We start from the raw sequence: 15,434 nt of genomic DNA, 5'->3' as shown, positions 1-15,434 counted from the left end.
GGTACCGAGTTGAGTAATTTTATAGCAGGGGTGCCCATAGACATGTAATAAGTAGACGCAGCATTGGCTGCTGTGACGCGAGAAATTGGGCCGCCATCTTGAAGTGGTGATGAGGAACTGGCGAGCGGCCTAATCTGACAGTTGACTGGTAGAAAACAAAGATGCTAAACTGACAGTTGACAGGTAGAAAACAAAGATGCTAAACAGACAGTTGACAAGTGGAAAACAAAGTTGCTAAACTGACAGTTGACAAGTGGAAAACAAAGTTGCTAAACTGACAGTTGACAGGTAGAAAACAAAGATGCTAAACTGACAGTTGACAGGTAGAAAACAAAGATGCTAAACAGACAGTTGACATGTGGAAAACAAAGTTGCTAAACTGACAGTTGACAAGTGGAAAACAAAGTTGCTAAACTGACAGTTGACAGTTAGAAAACAAAGATGCTTAACCAACAGGTAGACAGCAAAGATGCTGAACTGACAGTTGACAGGTAGAAAACAAAAGATGCTAAACTGACACTTGACAGGTAGAAAACAAAGATGCTGAACTGACAGTTGACAGGTAGAAAACAAAGATGCTAAACTGTCAGATGACAGGTAGAAAACAAAAGATGCTAAACTGACAGTTGACAGGTAGAAAACAAAGATGCTTAACTGACAGTTGACAGCTAGAAAACAAAGATGCTAAACTGACAGTTGACAGGTGGAAAACAAAGATACTAAACTGACAGTTGACAGGTAGAAAACAAAGATGCTAAACTGACAGTTGACAGGTAGAAAACAAAGATGCTAAACTGACAGTTGACAGCTAGAAAAACAAAGATGCTAAATTGACAGTTGACAGGTAGAAAACAAAGATGCTAAACTGACAGTTGACAGGTAGAAAACAAAGATGCTAAACTGACAGTTGACAGGTAGAAAACAAAGATGCTAAAGTGTCAAATGACAGGTAGAAAACAAAGATGCTAAACTGACAGTTGACAGGTAGAAAACAAAGATGCTAAACTGACAGTTGACAGGTAGAAAACAAAGATGCTAAACTGACAGTTGACAGGTAGAAAACAAAGATGCTAAACTGTCAGATGACAGGTAGAAAACAAAGATGCTAAACTGACAGTTGACAGGTAGAAAACAAAGATGCTAAACTGACAGTTGACAGGTAGAAAACAAAGATGCTAAACTGACAGTTGACAGGTAGAAAACAAAGATGCTAAACTGACAGTTGACAGGTAGAAAACAAAGATGCTAAACTGACAGTTGACAGGTAAAAATCAAAGATGCTAAACTGACAGTTGACAGGTAGAAAACAAAGATGCTAAACTGACGGTTGACAGGTAGAAAACAAAGATGCTAAACTGACAGTTGACAGGTAGAAAACAAAGATGCTTAACTGACAGTTGACAGGTAGAAAACAAAGATGCTAAACTGACAGTTGACAGCTAGAAAACAAAGATGCTAAACTGACAGTTGACAGGTGGAAAACAAAGATACTAAACTGACAGTTGACAGGTAGAAAACAAAGATGCTAAACTGACAGTTGACAGGTAGAAAACAAAGATGCTAAACTGACAGTTGACAGGTAGAAAAACAAAGATGCTAAATTGACAGTTGACAGGTAGAAAACAAAGATGCTAAACTGACAGTTGACAGGTAGAAAACAAAGATGCTAAACTGACAGTTGACAGGTAGAAAACAAAGATGCTAAAGTGTCCAATGACAGGTAGAAAACAAAGATGCTAAACTGACAGTTGACAGGTAGAAAACAAAGATGCTAAACTGACAGTTGACAGGTAGAAAACAAAGATGCTAAACTGACAGTTGACAGGTAGAAAACAAAGATGCTAAACTGTCAGATGACAGGTAGAAAACAAAGATGCTAAACTGACAGTTGACAGGTAGAAAACAAAGATGCTAAACTGACAGTTGACAGGTAGAAAACAAAGATGCTAAACTGACAGTTGACAGGTAGAAAACAAAGATGCTAAACTGACAGTTGACAGGTAGAAAACAAAGATGCTAAACTGACAGTTGACAGGTAGAAAACAAAGATGCTAAACTGACAGTTGACAGGTAAAAATCAAAGATGCTAAACTGACAGTTGACAGGTAGAAAACAAAGATGCTAAACTGACGGTTGACAGGTAGAAAACAAAGATGCTAAACTGACAGTTGACAGGTAGAAAACAAAGATGCTAAACTGTCAGATGACAGGTAGAAAACAAAGATGCTAAACTGACAGTTGACAGGTAGAAAACAAAGATGCTAAACTGACGGTTGACAGGTAGAAAACAAAGATGCTAAACTGACAGTTGACAGGTAGAAAACAAAGATGCTTAACTGACAGTTGACAGGTAGAAAACAAAGATGCTAAACTGACAGTTGACAGCTAGAAAACAAAGATGCTAAACTGACAGTTGACAGGTGGAAAACAAAGATACTAAACTGACAGTTGACAGGTAGAAAACAAAGATGCTAAACTGACAGTTGACAGGTAGAAAACAAAGATGCTAAACTGACAGTTGACAGCTAGAAAAACAAAGATGCTAAATTGACAGTTGACAGGTAGAAAACAAAGATGCTAAACTGACAGTTGACAGGTAGAAAACAAAGATGCTAAACTGACAGTTGACAGGTAGAAAACAAAGATGCTAAAGTGTCCAATGACAGGTAGAAAACAAAGATGCTAAACTGACAGTTGACAGGTAGAAAACAAAGATGCTAAACTGACAGTTGACAGGTAGAAAACAAAGATGCTAAACTGACAGTTGACAGGTAGAAAACAAAGATGCTAAACTGTCAGATGACAGGTAGAAAACAAAGATGCTAAACTGACAGTTGACAGGTAGAAAACAAAGATGCTAAACTGACAGTTGACAGGTAGAAAACAAAGATGCTAAACTGACAGTTGACAGGTAGAAAACAAAGATGCTAAACTGACAGTTGACAGGTAGAAAACAAAGATGCTAAACTGACAGTTGACAGGTAGAAAACAAAGATGCTAAACTGACAGTTGACAGGTAAAAATCAAAGATGCTAAACTGACAGTTGACAGGTAGAAAACAAAGATGCTAAACTGACGGTTGACAGGTAGAAAACAAAGATGCTAAACTGACAGTTGACAGGTAGAAAACAAAGATGCTTAACTGACAGTTGACAGGTAGAAAACAAAGATGCTAAACTGACAGTTGACAGGTGGAAAACAAAGATACTAAACTGACAGTTGACAGGTAGAAAACAAAGATGCTAAACTGACAGTTGACAGGTAGAAAACAAAAATGCTAAACTGACAGTTGACAGCTAGAAAAACAAAGATGCTAAATTGACAGTTGACAGGTAGAAAACAAAGATGCTAAACTGACAGTTGACAGGTAGAAAACAAAGATGCTAAACTGTCGGATGACAGGTAGAAAACAAAGATGCTAAACTGACAGTTGACAGGTAGAAAACAAAGATGCTAAACTGACAATTGACAGGTAGAAAACAAAGATGCTAAACTGACAGTTGACAGGTAAAAAACAAAGATGCTAAACTGACAGTTGACAGGTAGAAAACAAAGATGCTAAACTGACGGTTGACCGTTAGAAAACAAAGATGCTAAACTGACAGTTGACAGGTAGAAAACAAAGATGCTTAACTGACAGTTGACAGCTAGAAAACAAAGATGCTAAACTAACAGTTGACAGGTAGAAAACAAAGATGCTAAACTGACAGTTGACAGGTAGAAAACAAAGATGCTAAACTGACGGTTGACAGGTAGAAAACAAAGATGCTAAACTGACAGTTGACAGGTAGAAAACAAAGATGCTTAACTGACAGTTGACAGCTAGAAAACAAAGATGCTAAACTGACAGTTGACAGGTAGAAAACAAAGATGCTAAACTGTCAGATGACAGGTAGAAAACAAAGATGCTAAACTGACAGTTGACAAGTAGAAAACAAAGATGCTAAACTGACAGTTGACAGGTAGAAAACAAATATGCTAAACTGACAGTTGACAGGTAGAAAACAAAGATGCTAAACTGACAGTTGACAGGTAAAAAACAAAGATGCTAAACTGACAGTTGACAGGTAGAAAACAAAGATGGTGTTTAGCGTTTTCCTGCTCAAATGAGCGGACTGTTGAAAATTGGGGGATTACTTTTTTACGAGTAAGATTTAACATTAACGTAGTATTGGTTGTGAAATTAATTACATGTAAAAATGTCAAAGTTTTTTGTATTTTTTTTCTATATACAAATATCCCAAAGCTCATGATCATAAGTGAGGATAGGAATGTGGATCGACTGGTAAATTTAGAGCTTTGCCTTCCGGCTCAGCTCTTTCTTCACCACAACAGATCGATACAGCGTCCGCATTAGCCTTTCGTACCGTTTTTACTCGTATTGACTCTTCATTTAACACTCGAAGCAACATTTGTAAGTTTTACAATATAACAAAAACAATTGGTACTTACTAAACCGTCCCATGTTTGTGTTAGTATTGTTAACTTACACTGACATTATTTTTGTGTTGTTTCACTTTCACAAATTCCTCAGTAAATTCACCAAAATGTCACAGTGGAGTTATTGAGTCTGTTTTAGCTGATATGAGAGCTAGCATGCGCCGCGAGTGGGTCCATGACCATGACTTATATTTTGTTGGATCAGCCGTTTTACTGCCCTGGAGTAAAATGAAGGTATTTAAATAAACATTTACAGAATATTTATATGCAAATAACTCACTTCACAACAGCTAATATATGAGAAAAAGAAATCTTCAAAATTTTAGTGGGTGCCGGTGTGTTTTAAAGTCTGGAAAATAAGGTACTTTTAATGTGTAAAACTGAATTGAAAATGTGTTAAATAACTGCAAGAGGCACAGTATAGGGTTTGAATCCGTTATTTGCCTTTCTTTGCATATTGAATAAGAGTGACTGAAGAGCTAGCTTGCGCAGCTAGTGGGTCCATGACCATGACTTCTGTTTTGTTGGATCAGCAGTTTTACTGCCTTGGAATAAAATAAAGGTATTTAAATAATCATTTACAGAATATTTCTGTGCAAATAACTCACTTCACAACAGCTAATATATGGGGAAAATACAACTTCTAATGTGTAAAACTGAATTGAAAATGTGTCAAATAACCACAAGAGGCACAGTATAGGGTTTGAATCCGTTATTTGCCTTTCTTTGGATATTTCCATCCCATCCATTTTCTACCGCTTATTCCCTTTGGGGTCGCTGGTGCCTATCTCAGCTACAGTCGGGCGGAAGACGTGGTACACCCTGGACAAGTCGCCACCTCATCGCAGTCTGTGGATATTTAAAACCTCTAAAGGCTTAGTGGCCACATGCGTGGACAGCACCTTTTAGCTCTTGTATCCAAAATTGTGTCCACTACTGAATTGGAGTCTTATGGCCACTTATGTGCACACTTATACTGCCATCTGGTGGTGTCAGAAGAGTATAACATACAATGGAATTTGGGGGGAAAAAACTGTAAAAATAAGAATTAGCATGTTACTAAACATGAAGTACACGTTTGTGTACTTATGGACTAAGTACATCATATCAAAAGATGATTCTTAGTTTTTATTCTAATTAGGGTCCAATAGCCCAAATAGCAAAGAGGAATAAAAAAAAAAAAGCATGTAAACAAACAGTTTGGGCCGATGGTGTCCTACCTTTCTTCTCTGAGGAAGACATGAACATGACGGCCGTGTCGAAGCGCCTCCCGCTGGACAGACTCTTCAGAATTTCCATGGTGACGCCCGCAGCTTCGTTCCTGCACGATACGTCAAACGTTACTGCCGAGCTGCGGGCGGCACAATGCGCCGGAACTCACCGAACGTAGAAGTCCCGCAGCGTCTGCAGGATCTGACTCAGGACATTGGGTTCCAGGGAGCTCTGGAAGATGTGCGCGTACGCCTCGGGCTTGATTTGCTGCGTGCAAGACAACACGAACGCTTCAGAGTGGGAATGACATCGCAGTGAAGCAGGAGGTTGCACCTTCAAGTAGGGCTGGGCGATATATGGATTATACTGGATATATCGCCAGGTTTGTCTGTGCGATATAGAAAATGACTATATGGCGATATTAGAGTATACATTGCTTTTAGCTGCGGGCATTACACTACAGGCTTTTTCTCACTCTTTCTTGTCTCTCCTTCTCACAGAGACATAAAACAAGCGCACCTTCTTACATATGTCACATACGTATAGGCCCTTGCAGAGCAGAGAGGTAGCAGCATGGGTAACGTTAGCTATGGTGCGAGTGGTAATACGAGAGAAAGAAAGTGTGAATCTGGTAAAAAAAGAAGGAAAAATTAATTCACAAGAAAAACCGTAGGGGGGTCCATCGTCTGGCGGTGGTTTGGCTTCAAGCGGGAAGATGTTGAACAGACAACCGTAATTTGTAACAATAATAATAATATATTTTGATTGTAAAAAAGCACTTTACATGGAGTAAACAACCTGCTACAGTGTATTAAAAAGAATAAAATAAAAATATAATACAAATAAAAACTAAAACAGCTTAATAGCTAGAACAGGGGTCGGGAATTTTTTTGGCTGAGAGAGCCATGAAAGCCAAATATTTTAAAATGCATTTCCGTGAGAGCCTTATAATATTTTTAACACTGAATACAACTAAATGCGTGCATTTTTAAGTAAGACCAACATTTTTAGAGTATACGAAATACATTTTTATTTTTAATAAAATTGTTACTCTGAAGCTTACCAATAATAAATAAAATACTTCTTACCATTAGTGGCTTCTTGAACATATGCGGTAGTAAACGGATGGATGGATTAAAATGTTTTATATTTTGAACGTTATTTTTTTACACTGTGATTACCAGCGGAATTATTCATTACATATCGTGTTAAGCAACGTCAGCTAAGATTTATCTGAGAGCAAGATGCAGTCATCAAAAGAGCCACATCTGGCTGTGGCTCGAGAGCCATAGGTTCCCTACCTCTGAGCTACAACTAGTATGCATATAAAGTATTTTTAAAAAGAAGGATTTCTAAGCCTTTTTTAAAAGCATCCACAGTCTGTGGTGCCCTCAGGTGGTCAGGGAGAGTGTTCCACAGACTGGGAGCGGCGGAGCAGAAAGCCCGGTCTCCCATTCTTCGTAGCTTTGTCCTCGAAGGTTGGAGGAGGTTAGCCTGTCCGGAGCGGAGGTGTCGTGTGGAGGATTTGGGGGTGAGCAGTTCTTTGAGGTAGGAGGGGAGCATTTCCATGGAGGCACTGGTGGGTTAGTAGGGAGACTTTGTATTCAACCCTGACTGGAACAGGAAGCCAGTGAAGGGATTTGAGAATTGGTGTGACATGGTCATATTTCTGCACTCTCATCAGGATCCTACCAGCACTATTCTGTATGTATTGCAGCTTCCAGGCCTGGGCAATTATTTTGACTCGGGGGCCACATTTAGAGAAAAAAATGTGTCTGTTTAGGAACACTAATACAAAACCTCACAATAATGTCTGATTGAATGCTAAAAACATTATGAAAGACCGCCTTAAAAAACGGAATGACATTTTTACATTTTTCTATGAAGGATAAAACACTGAATATTGACAAAATATGAATGTCACACCCCCTTTCGATCGACATATTTTACAATCATGTGAAACGCAAAAAAAATGCAACAAACAGTGAAATATGAACGCGAAGGGTACACAATAAACCCACCTACAATCCGATACATCTGATATTTGCGGAATTTCCTCCAGGGATCAATAAAGTACTTTTATTCTATTCTATATATCACTGAGCTTTAGAACTTTCTTGTGAAACTCTCCTTCTGCGTCTGTGGAAACGCTTCCCGCCCACACTGCTTGGTGCCTCGTCTGAGCTACTGTGACGTAGATTACCATAGTATATCATCCATAAGCGCATATTCCAACCATTGAAATACTTTGTATAGTTGAAGACTTACGGTCATTAGAAAACATGAGTGCACATCATAATGGCAGCTACAATTTCCATCTTAAAAATCTAAAAAAAAATATTTGGGAATGTCCGGCGTGCAAGATTGAAAAGCTCAACAGGCCGCATTAATTTGCCCAGGTCTGGTCTAGCCTGTTTGTCAGTGTGGGGCAAAAGCGTTGCTACAAAAAGTAGCATTACTGCTAATTTGTAGCATAATTTAAAAAGGCACCTGCTAGATAATGAAGAGTCCTTGAAAATGTCAACATGCTCAAGCAACCATTTCCAGATCCACACCGTATGAAAAAAATAGTCAACAACAGAAGGAGATAACGTCCGCAGCAACCTATCACATAGCGAAGGACATACACTATTTGAATTCCTATTATGCAGCTCATTTCTATTTGACACTTATTGAAATATCTTGTGTGACATCATGCACAAAAGTGCACTTTATTTATGGCGTTCTGTAAAAAAAAAGTGCACATTAATTTAGTGTTGTTTGGATAAAACATCTTAGTGACATCATGCATAAAAGTGCACTTTATTAGTTATAAACTATTGTAGTGGCATTCTGTACAAAAAGTGCATTTTAATATAGTGTTGTTTTGATATGTCATGTTAGTAACATCATGCACAAAAGTGCACTTTATTAGTTTAAAACTATTGTAGTGGCATTCTGTACAAAAAGTGCACTTTAATTTAATGTTGTTTTGATAAGTCTTCTTAGTGACATCATGCACAAAAGTGCACTTTATTAGTTATAAACTATTGTAGTGGCGTTCTGTACAAAAAGTGCATTTTAATATAGTGTTGTTTTGATATGTCATCTTAGTGACATCATGCACAAAAGTGCACTTTATTAGTTTTAAACTATTGTAGTGGCATTCTGTACAAAAAGTGCACTTTAATTTAGTGTTGTTTTGATAAATCATCTTAGTGACATCATGCACAAAACTGCACTTTATTAGTTTTAAACTATTGTAGTGGCGTTCTGTACAAAAAGTGCCCTTTAATATAGTGTTGTTATGATATGTCATCTTAGTGACATCATGCACAAAAGTGCACTTTATTAGTTTTAAACTATTGTAGTGGCATTCTGTACAAAAAGTGCACTTTAATTTAGTGTTGTTTTGATAAGTGTTCTTAGTGACATCATGCACAAAAGTGCACACATAGCTTGTTTTAAAATGTCTCTGACAATCTTGCACTTCCTGTTTTGGAAATGACATGAATGTTTGTGCCACTGCTTATCAACTGTTTAATAAATACACTTTTAGTTGTGATTTCCCTCTCTGCATGAAAGTTTAAAAGTAGCATATATGAATGCAGTATGAAGAAGAATGTTTTAATGTAGACACATAGAATCATCATACTGCTGTGATTATATGCATCAAGTGTTCATTTAGGGCCAAATATTCAGATATCGTATTTTTCGGATTATAGGTCGCTACGGAGTATAAATCGCACCGGCCGAAAATGCATAATAAAGAAGGAAAAAAAAACACATATCCGTCGCACTGTAGTATAAGTCACATTTTTGGGGGAAATGTATTTGATAAAACCCAACACCAAGAATAGACATTTGAAAGGCAATTTAAAATAAATAAAGAATAGTGAACAACAGGCTGAATAAGTGTACGTTATATGACGTATAAATAACCAACTGAGAAGGTGCAGGGTATGTTAACGTAACATATTATGGTAAGAGTCATTCAAATAACTATAACATATAGAAAATGCTATACGTTTATCAAACAATCAGTACAAGATTTCCTTTTCGGTGCCATTTTTGTTCAGCCCTTCTCAGTTTTTATCAGTTACCGCCAACGATGAAATGATCCACTTTAATAGCTACGGCAGTAGCATATAGCACATAGCAGTTAGCATTCCATGACCCACAATGCACTTCTGCCATGACCCTCCCCCGCCGAATTCTCATTGGTTGATGTGTGTGTGACGATTGCTGACATTTTCTTCGTCTCTTCCGCGAATGAGATAAACAATATTATTTGATCTTTTACGGCAGGGGTCGGGAACCTTTTTGGCTGAGAGAGCCATTAAAGCCAAAATGTATTAAAATGTATTTCCGTGAGAGCCATAGAATAGTTTTTTTAACACTGAATATAACTAAATGCCTGCATTTTTTTTTTAGTAAGACCAACATTTTTAGACTATTGTAGGTCTCTTATTATTTTTAATTAACATTTTTATTCTGAAGCTAACCAATAATAAATAAAATACTTCTTACCATGAATGCAACTTCTTGAACAGGTGTGGTAGAAAACGGATATTTTGACACTGTGATTACCAACGTAATTAGGTAGGTAGGTAGGTATTGTTATTGTCCAAGAACAACAAAACTTTGTTAATTGACTGATTGATTTGATTAGACAAACAAACAGTGTTCGGTTCACAGAACAGCTACGGGAAAAAAACTATAGAGCAAAGCATATATACGTATCACAACATACAACTCCAGACTTGCAACATAGGGGATGGAGTGGGGGCTACGGTGGCAGGCTGCAGCTCTTCAGGCACTGCCCAGCCATCCATCACCCCTCAGGGATTCACGTCAAGGGTGTTGGACAAATTATTCATTACTTATCGTGTTAAGCAATGTCAGCTAAGATTTTTCTTGAGAGCCAGATGCAGTCATCAAAAGAGCCACATCTGGCTCGAGAGCCATAGGTTCCCTACCCCTTTTTTACGGTAATGTGTTAAAGGGGAACATTATCACCAAACCTATGCAAGCGTCAATATATACCTTGATGTTGAAGAAAAAAAGACCATGTATTTTTTTAACCGATTTCCGAACTCTAAATGGGTGAATTTTGGCGAATTAAACACCATTCTGTTTATCGGTCTCTTAGCGATGATGTCAGAACGTGACGTCACCGAGGTAACACACCCGACATATTCATTTTCACATTACAAACACCTGGTCTCCACTCTGTTATTTTCCGTTTTTTCGACTATTTTTTGGAACCTTGGAGACATCATGCCTCGTCGGTGTGTTGTCGGAGGGTGTAACAACACTAACAGGGAGGGATTCAAGTTGTACCACTGGCAAGAAATCTGCCGCCAGACCCCCTTTGAATGTACCAGAGTGTCTGCACATTTGACCGGCGATGCTAAGACAGACATGACACAGAGATGTGGATAACCTGCAGATGCATTTGCAACGATTAAGTCAACGAAATCACAAAGGTGAGTTTTGTTGATGTTGTTGACTTATGTGCTAATCAAACATATTTGGTCACGGCATGACTGCCAGCTAATCGATGCTAACATGCTACGCTAATCGATGCTAACATGCTATTTACACTAGCTGTATGTATGTACATTTGAAACTAGATACCCACATTTAATGCGAAACAAACACTTACCAATCGACGCATTTAAGTTGCTCCAGTGTCACAAGATGCGAAAGTCCTGATCGTTTGGTCCGCACATTTTACCGCCGATGCTAATAAGCAGCCATGCTATGGGCCACTTCATTAAGTACACCCAGCTATGGCCGAATAGCGTCAATATCTATTCGCTCAATAGCTTCAATTTCTTCTTCAATTTAGTTTTCGCTATGTGCCTCCATACTCCGACCATCTGTTTCAATACATGCATAATCTGTTGAATCGCTTAAGCCGCTGAAATCCGAGTCTGAATCCGAGCTAATGTCGCTATATCTTGCTGTGGTAACCGCCGTGTTGTTTGTATTGGCAGCCCTGTATGACGTCACAGGGAAATGGATAGTGGTTTCGAAGATAGCGAAAATAAGGCACTTCAAAACTTTATTTAGGGATATTCCGGGACCGGTAAAATTTTGAAAAAAACTTCAAAAAATACAACAAGCCGCTGGGAACTGATTTTTATTGTTTTTAACCCTATTGAAATTGTGATAATGTTCCCCTTTAATAATTTCACACATAAGTCGCTCCGGAGTCTATGTCGCACCCCCAAACTATGAAAAAAAACTGCGACTTATACCCCGAAAAATACGGTATACATGGTGTATTGTGACATGGCCTAAAAACATCCACGTATTAAAAAAAGGCCATTTCGCCCAGCCCTACCTTCAAGTATCTGTACACCACTTCCGGTTGGTTCCCAATGGTGCGGAGGTCGGCTTCGAACTGAAAACTTCTGCAGGCTGGAGGAGGCAGCGGGACAGATGAAGGATGGACACTTTCCTCTTCGCTTTGTGTGCTTGTCTGCTCTCTTAATGACAAAAGAGACATTTCATTTCAATAAGAGCACGATATTTTCAAGTATCATGAAGCATGTTCAACTGACAGGTTTCGGGTGTCTGTTATAGAGCCAGAATTGCCTTTGGGGTCCCTCGCCGCCTCCTGTGGCCCGCCTGACTGCGCTTCGGGTACCGCCACCTTACCACTGACCTCCTCTATGTCCATCCTCCTCAAAGGTTTCTGAGCACAAATAGAAGAGGGGTGTGGGAAAGGACACAACAGGGGGAATACAAGATGGTTGACTTACTGTAGAGCGCAGATGAGCTGCTTTGTCTACGGGCTGCACCGTTCTCCTGCGGCCGGATGTTTGCAGAAAGCCGTCGGGAGCGCCATCCTGACGCCGCACCACAAAAACATTGGTATTAATGCGCAGGTAATCATTTTGTTGAACATGGAACGGACAGTAAAGAGCAGGATTAACGCTATCTCTCCTCGCTGATGGCATTCTGAAAATAAAATGTCAATGAATTAACATGTATATAAACTGAAGGAATAGATAGGGTGGTGGACCAAGTGCTAAGAGTAGACAATACTGTCCATCCATCCATCTTCTTCCGCTTATCGCGTCGCGGGGGCAGCAGCCTAAGCAGAGAAGCCCAGACTTCCCTCTCCCCAACCACTTCGTCCAGCTCCTCCCGGGGGATCCCGAGGCATTCCCAGGCCAGCCGGGAGACATAGTCTTCCCAACGTGTCCTGGGTCTTCCCCGTGGCCTCCTACCGGTCGGACATAGCCTAAACACCTCCCTAGGGAGGCGTTCGGGTGGCATCCTGAGCAGATGCCCGAACCACCTCATCTGGCTCCTCTCCATGTGGAGGAGCAGCGGCTTTACTTTGAGCTCCTCCCGGATGACAGAGCTTCTCGCCCTATCTCTAAGGGAGAGACCCGCCACCCGGCGCAGGAAACTCATTTCGGCCGCTTGTACCCGTAATCTTATCCTTTCGGTCATGACCCAAAGCTCATGACCATAGGTGAGGATATGAACATAGATTGACTGTTTTTTTTATACAAATAACCCAAAGCTTATGACCATAGGTGAGGATGGGAACGTGGGAGCTTTGCCTTCCGGCTCAGCTCCTTCTTCACCACAACGGATCGATACAGCGTCCGCATTACTGAAGACGCCACACCGATCCGCCTGTCGATCTCACCATCCACTCTTCCCTCACTCGTGAACAAGACTCCCAGGTACTTGAACTCCTCCACCTGGGGCAAGATCTCCTCCCCAACCCGGATATGGCGCTCCACCCTTTTCCAGGCGACAATAGACGATAACTGTCTGCCTGGTAAGTCACTTTCGACAAAAGTGTCCAAATGCCATCAATGTAAATGTAAATGGCTTAATGGCTCTAATGATCATATTAAAGGGAAAACCTGCATACCCCCATTACATCCACACATTGATTGATTGGATTGATTGATTGAAACATTTATTAGTAGATAGCACAGTTCAGTACATATTCCGTACAATTGACCACTAAATGGTAACACCCCAATAAGTTTTTCAACTTGTTTAAGTCGGGCTCCACCTTAATCAATTCATGGTAAAAAAAAAATTGGGGGGCTCGTCCAGGTTTCAGGAACATTCCTTTCCCCAGAACTGAATTGTCTGTTGATATCCTCCTTGTAGACAAAGTCATGGAATTTTAGGTCAGGCAGATCAAATAACTAAATTTTTTTTTTAAAGATAAAACTTTTAAATCAGTCAAATTTAACCAGAACACAAAACAAGGGTAGAATCAATCAATCAACATTTATTTATTAAACCCTAAATCACAAGTGTCTCAAAGGGCTGCACAAGCCACAACGACATCCTCGGTTCAGAGCCCACATAATCTTTTAGGATGTAACACCACTACTTTTATGCTGGCTATGTAAACAACCGGGCTGAAATAAAGCATGTTCCAGTCCTAAATACCCAGTGTATTATTATACAATAACACTGCATGGTGGCAGCGGTGGGATAAAGAGATCACCCACGGAGCAGAACGGGAGGGGGAGTTGTCTGAGGATAATTCTGTCGTCGCCCGCACATGATAGCAGCGGTCTGATAAAATGGACTTTCAATCAAAGCAGGAGGTAATAAAGGAAGATCTCCATCGAGACAGAGAGACTTTTAAAACTGAAGAAAGATAAGGAAGACTTCTATAAACAAGTTATCAATGATTTTGATCAGAAGGAGCTTGCATGGACTTCATTTACAAGTAAAGGTAGACCATAATAACGTTTTTTTTAATTAAATGTGCTTTTCATGATGGTATCCTTACATCACACTCAAATTTTTACTGCATGCCTTTGGTAAGTGCTGGAGTGAGAAGAGGTTTTAAAATAATTAGCGCAAGCTTACTTTTACCGCATGATTTTGGTAAGCGTCGGAGTGAGAAGAGGTTTTAAATTAATTAGCGCCCTGATACCAATTCAGGTGATGGTCTAAGCCCCATGAAGCTACTCTTTATTTACCTGAATCGGTGCTTATTTTGAAAGGTTTAGAGGCAAATATAAAAGCGACCATGAACAAAAAAGACAAATAGGATGGAGTGGATTTTTACACTCTTAAGAAAAAAATATATTTTTAGAGATTTAAAATATTTATCATCACCGAGAGGTTACCTCTACCTCACTTCACTTGACACTTAGGGTCTTTAGAGAAGAAAAGATTGGAGGCACATCATGTCTTTACATCTGAGGGCTCCACAAATTGAACATTAATCCGTAAAAGACAAAGTTGGACTTATTGGTGCATCGCTAAGTAACGTATTTCTTTGACACAACGAGTGCTGCTGTGATCGTGATGCTACTAAGTAAAAGTTAGTTTGCAGTTGATTTCCTGCTACAAATGTTAGTCTCATCACAAATTATGTCTGCAGTTGTTATCATTATTATTCAGCAATGTTTGCTAGTGATATCAAGATTCAATATATGCTGGTGAGATGTATTGATCTACTTTATTAGGTAGTACTACTTTAAATAAAGTTTGAAAAAAATGTAAATTATATTTATACATAAGTAAAGAATCACCTACAACTTGTACATTAATAACAATAATGCATAATAACTCAGTTTTTGTACCTTTTACACTCTTTCCACTACCAAAGAGTGTGTGCTTTTTGTGTCAAATAAAAGCTAGTAAAATGTTTGTTAATTAAATGCACAAATCCTCACATTTATTGGTGCAATACATCTTTGGACAATATTTTAAGGTCAAAGCATAATAATTGTGTAAATGTATCAATAAGTGCTTTAAGTACATTATGTTTGTGGAGGTACTACTGTTGATGC

The 15,434-nt window shown here is 39.1% G+C and overlaps 1 protein-coding gene across 4 annotated transcripts in view; it reads right to left on the bottom strand.

Annotated features, from left to right (window-relative positions):
- Positions 1–15,434, bottom strand: part of rpap3 (RNA polymerase II associated protein 3) — a 39,311-nt gene that overhangs the window by 3,574 nt on the left and 20,303 nt on the right. For all 4 annotated transcript variants that reach the window (XM_061914046.1, XM_061914047.1, XM_061914045.1 and 1 more), the window contains exons 12-16: positions 12,405–12,491; positions 12,204–12,337; positions 11,984–12,128; positions 5,822–5,919; positions 5,661–5,761 (exon numbers count right to left, since the gene is read on the bottom strand). In XM_061914046.1, coding sequence (XP_061770030.1) covers positions 5,661–5,761; positions 5,822–5,919; positions 11,984–12,128; positions 12,204–12,337; positions 12,405–12,491 — 565 coding nt within the window. The remainder of the gene's footprint in view (positions 1–5,660; positions 5,762–5,821; positions 5,920–11,983; positions 12,129–12,203; positions 12,338–12,404; positions 12,492–15,434) is intronic.

Source organism: Nerophis ophidion, linkage group LG10 (genome assembly GCF_033978795.1).
Source record: "Nerophis ophidion isolate RoL-2023_Sa linkage group LG10, RoL_Noph_v1.0, whole genome shotgun sequence".
NCBI classification, from domain to species: Eukaryota; Metazoa; Chordata; class Actinopteri; order Syngnathiformes; family Syngnathidae; genus Nerophis; species Nerophis ophidion.
Note: the sequence above shows the minus strand (reverse complement) of the source record. Positions and strands in the feature narration are given on the sequence as shown.